The 4,371-nt window shown below is 43.1% G+C and overlaps 1 protein-coding gene across 1 annotated transcript; it reads left to right on the top strand.

The window, feature by feature from the left end:
• The first annotated feature begins 913 nt into the window (after window positions 1-913).
• LOC140805925 (multiple C2 domain and transmembrane region protein 14) lies at window positions 914-4,139 on the top strand. The gene has a single exon (XM_073162295.1). The coding sequence runs from the start codon at window positions 1,054-1,056 to the stop codon at window positions 4,003-4,005; it is 2,952 nt and encodes a 983-aa protein (XP_073018396.1). The 5' UTR covers window positions 914-1,053; the 3' UTR covers window positions 4,006-4,139.
• Window positions 4,140-4,371: the final 232 nt, after the last annotated feature.

Below are 4,371 nucleotides of genomic sequence, written 5' to 3'. Positions count from 1 at the left end.
CATAAAAATTTTAAAAAGAAAAAGAAAAAAATGTCGACTGTGTTAAGGTTAAGATTTTGACCTTATCTCAACCCTAAAAGCTAGCTCAAAGAGGAAAAATTGTCCAAGTCCATTTACACAATTCCTAGGAATTTTATCAAATCGATTTGAGACAATTAACACAACCCTCACGTCCAACAATGAACATTTGGAGTGTGAAGATTTACAAATGACCCAATTACGAGCAGAATGCGTAGTCCAACTATGGACAGTCCAACACATAACGGTGGAACCTGATATCCGATACCATGTTAAGATTGAGATTGACTTAATTCAACCTCAAAAGTTAGTTGTGAGAGGATTGTGCAAGCTTATATATACAACTTTCAAAAATTTTATTCAACCGACGTGAGATAACTAATCGACTAGGATGATTGATGAATGGTCTTGACCGCATGCATAATGTGTGAGATTATAGTTATGAGAAGTAATGTTGCATGATTCTCCAAAACCACCAGTGTGACTCATATTTAATTATAGCTTTAATTTTTTTTTTTTTGGACAAAAGTTTATGATTTTAATTTTATATAATAAGCTGAGAAAACAAAAAATTAAAATGTCAGAGAGAGCCGTTCACACACATCCCACGTGGTCTCTACTCAGACAATTACATAAAATTGTACTTAAATCTAATTTTAATAATTAAAAAAATCAAATTTTAAATAATTAGTTTTTATATTGTGCAAATTGCAAAGAATAATCAGACATCTTGTCCAAATAAATAAATAAATCAATATTTACCAAGCAGTAAATTGATTAACAAGAAGAAAATCTTTAAACAGCGGTCAAAGTGGTGTCTGAACTTAATCCCGCTCCTCCGTATGTTTAATCTCCTCTTTTTTTAATCTCCTATAAATTACACTAATTTCTCTAGCTACTGTATCTAACTCAGTTCGATTTAATCGTCTTCTCTCTTTCTCTGCTCCATTTCACCATTCGAAAAGAGACTATTTTTTTTAATATAGAAATAGTTTTGGTTCCCATTTCAAGCAATTTGTAATCAGTGTCGCACTGATGGCCGAGATCAGAAAACTGAGTGTCGAAGTCCAAAATGCCAAGAACTTGATGCCCAAAGACGGACAGGGGACAGCCAGCGCTTATGTCATCGTGGATTTTGATGGCCAACGGCGCCGTACCAAGACCATTTGCAGAGATCTCAACCCATACTGGGATGAAAAGCTCGAATTTTCAGTTCACGATGTTGAGTTCATGGCGGAAAAGATGCTGGAGCTGAACGTTTACAATGATAAGAAGACTGGGAAGAGGAGCACTTTTCTTGGGAAAGTGAAGATCTCTGGGAGCACTTTCGTGAAAGGCGGCGGGGAAGCTTCTTTGGTTTACTATCCGTTGGAGAAAAGGAGTGTGTTTTCTCAGATCAAAGGTGAGATTGGTTTGAAAATTTGGTATGAGGAAGAGCCTCCTCCGTCTCCCGAGAAGCCCGATGCTGCAGAAACGGCGGTGGAGGAGAAACCACCGGAGAAGGACAAGGAAGAGGAGAAAAAGGCGGCTGAAGTTAATGAAGAGAAGAAAGCAGAGGGAAAGGGGGAAGAAGAGGCCAAAAAAGAAGATAAACCACCGGAGAACACAACGCCACCTCTCGAAACGCCGCCCACTAAGGTAGATGCACCAGAATCTCAACAGAAACAAACCCAGAACCCAGAAAATACTGTACTTCCAGGAAACTTGAAAAATAGAGATACGGAGTCGAAATTTTTTCCGAAATTCTCTAGTAGAGGTACTGATCGGCGCGTTGCCTTTGATCTTGTCGATCAAATGCCATTTCTCTATGTTAGAGTGGTGAAAGTCAATATCTTGAATCCAGAACCAGAGTCTTCGTTCTGTGCGAAGCTCGTGATCGGGACTCACACAGTCAAGACCGAATCACAGGCCCCAAACAAAGTAATTGATCAGGTCTTCGCTTTTGAAAAAGAAAGCTTGAATTCAACTTCACTCGACGTCTCCATCATGGCTCAGAAGAAAGGCCCAGAAAGCGAAAGCAAAGTGGAGAGCACCGCCGGCACAGTGTCTTTTGATCTTCTGGAGGTGCCGAGAAGGGTCCCTCCCGACAGCCCATTAGCCCCACAGTGGTACAGCTTGGAAGGAGAAGGGTCGTCGGGAAATGACATCATGTTATCTGTGTGGGTAGGTACGCAGGCGGACGAGGCTTTCCAGGAGGCCTGGCAGTCGGATTCCGGAGGGCTGATCCCCGAGACCCGGGCCAAAGTTTACTTGTCTCCAAAGTTATGGTATTTGAGGGTAACGGTCATCCAAACACAAGATTTGCAGCTTGATTCTGGGTCTGGTGGGACCGAGCCTAAGGTTCGGAATCCGGAGCTATATGTTAAGGCCCAGCTCGGCGCACAACTGTTCAAGACAAGCCGAACAAGCATGGGCTCTTCCATTCCCACGTGGAATGAAGACCTTATTTTTGTTGCAGCCGAACCATTTGAGCCATTTTTCACTATTACAGTTGAAGATTTCACAAATGGTAACACGGTAGGCTACGCTAAAGTGCAGGTAACTACGGTGGATAAGCGCACAGACGACAGATCAGAGCCAAGATCCAGGTGGTTTAACTTAATACGTGATGATAACAATAAGCCGTACGGTGGGAGGATACACGTTCGCGTTTGCTTGGAAGGTGGATATCATGTGCTTGACGAGGCAGCTCATGTGACCAGCGATGTTCGGCCCACTGCCAAGCAATTGTCAAAGCAGCCAGTTGGTTTGCTAGAAGTAGGCATTAGAGGGGCTACCAATTTGCTCCCTGTGAAGACCAAAGATGGTACTCGTGGGACCACTGATGCCTACGTGGTGGCAAAGTATGGACCAAAGTGGGTTCGGACAAGAACCATTCTTGATCGGTTTAATCCACGATGGAACGAGCAGTATACGTGGGATGTGTATGATCCGTGCACCGTTCTGACCTTAGGGGTGTTTGACAATGGAAGGTATAAGTGCGATGATAAAATGGAGGTGAAAAATGATGTACGACTTGGGAAGTTACGTGTACGTCTCTCGACACTAGACACAAATCGAGTGTATGTTGGGACTTACTCTTTGATGGTGTTGCTTCCTGGTGGAGCCAAGAGGATGGGGGAAATCGAGATAGCAGTGAGGTTTTCGTGCTCATCCTGGCTTAGCCTTATTCAAGCATACGCTAATCCTATGTTACCGAGGATGCATTATGTGAAACCTTTGGGACCAGCTCAACAAGACGTTTTGAGGCATAATGCTACGAGGATTGTCACGATGAGGTTAGCTCGATCTGAACCGGCACTGGGTCATGAAGTTGTCCAATTCATGTTGGACTCTGATATGCACATTTGGAGTATGAGGAAGAGCAAAGCCAATTGGTTCCGGGTCGTGGGTTGCTTGTCGAAAGCAGCCGCATTTGCACGATGGCTCGATGGGATCCAAACTTGGGTGAACCCTCCAAGCACAATTTTGATCCATGTCCTATTGGTGGCTATCGTGTTATGTCCACAACTAATGTTGCCCACAATGTTCATGTACTCATTCTTGATAATTATGTTGAGGTTTCGGTATCGTCAGCAAGTCTCGGTCACAATGGATCCTAGGTTGTCCCACGTTGAAACAGTGGGTCCAGATGAGCTAGACGAAGAGTTTGATGGATTCCCAACCACACAATCCATGGACCAAGTACGTGTCCGATATGACCGGTTACGTGCGCTGGCAGGACGTGCCCAAACACTTTTGGGGGATGTTGCAGCTCAAGGTGAAAGACTGGAGGCATTGTTCAACTGGAGGGACCCGAGGGCAACTGGTATATTCGTTGTGTTGTGCCTGTTTGCTTCGTTGCTGTTTTACGTAGTACCTTTCAAGGCATTCATCTTAGCTTTTGGGTTTTACTACCTTCGTCATCCTAGGTTCCGGGACGACATGCCCTCCGTGCTCATGAACTTTTTCCGTAGGTTACCGCCGTTGTCCGATCGAATTATTTAGGCTGATTTAACTTCTTTTGGGCAGTGTGACCAGTTTTTAATTGCTAGAGTTTGGATTAAGTAAAGATTTTATGCACTTTCCTAGTGTACTTTTGGTTAATCGTATTTATTTATTAGTTTTCAAACAAGAATACTACGACTGATTTTGCCAAAAGTGACCGTTTGGGGTCCGCAATAACATTGGATATGATGCGTGTGTATTAAATGTGCAATTCTTTTAAAAATTGTGACCGTTGCTTTGGGAGGGAGGCTAAAGGTTCAATTCATTCATCGACCAAAATATTGGAGAAAATGTAATAATATTCAAGCTCGAAGCATTTAGGAAGTTACATTTGCCAAATTGAATATGAAAAATGGCCATGCATCG

The sequence above is a fragment of the Primulina eburnea genome, chromosome 11 (genome assembly GCF_022965805.1).
Source record: "Primulina eburnea isolate SZY01 chromosome 11, ASM2296580v1, whole genome shotgun sequence".
Classification (NCBI taxonomy): Eukaryota; Viridiplantae; Streptophyta; class Magnoliopsida; order Lamiales; family Gesneriaceae; genus Primulina; species Primulina eburnea.
The sequence above is the reverse complement of the archived record's forward strand: the minus strand, read 5'-3'. Positions and strand labels throughout refer to the sequence as shown.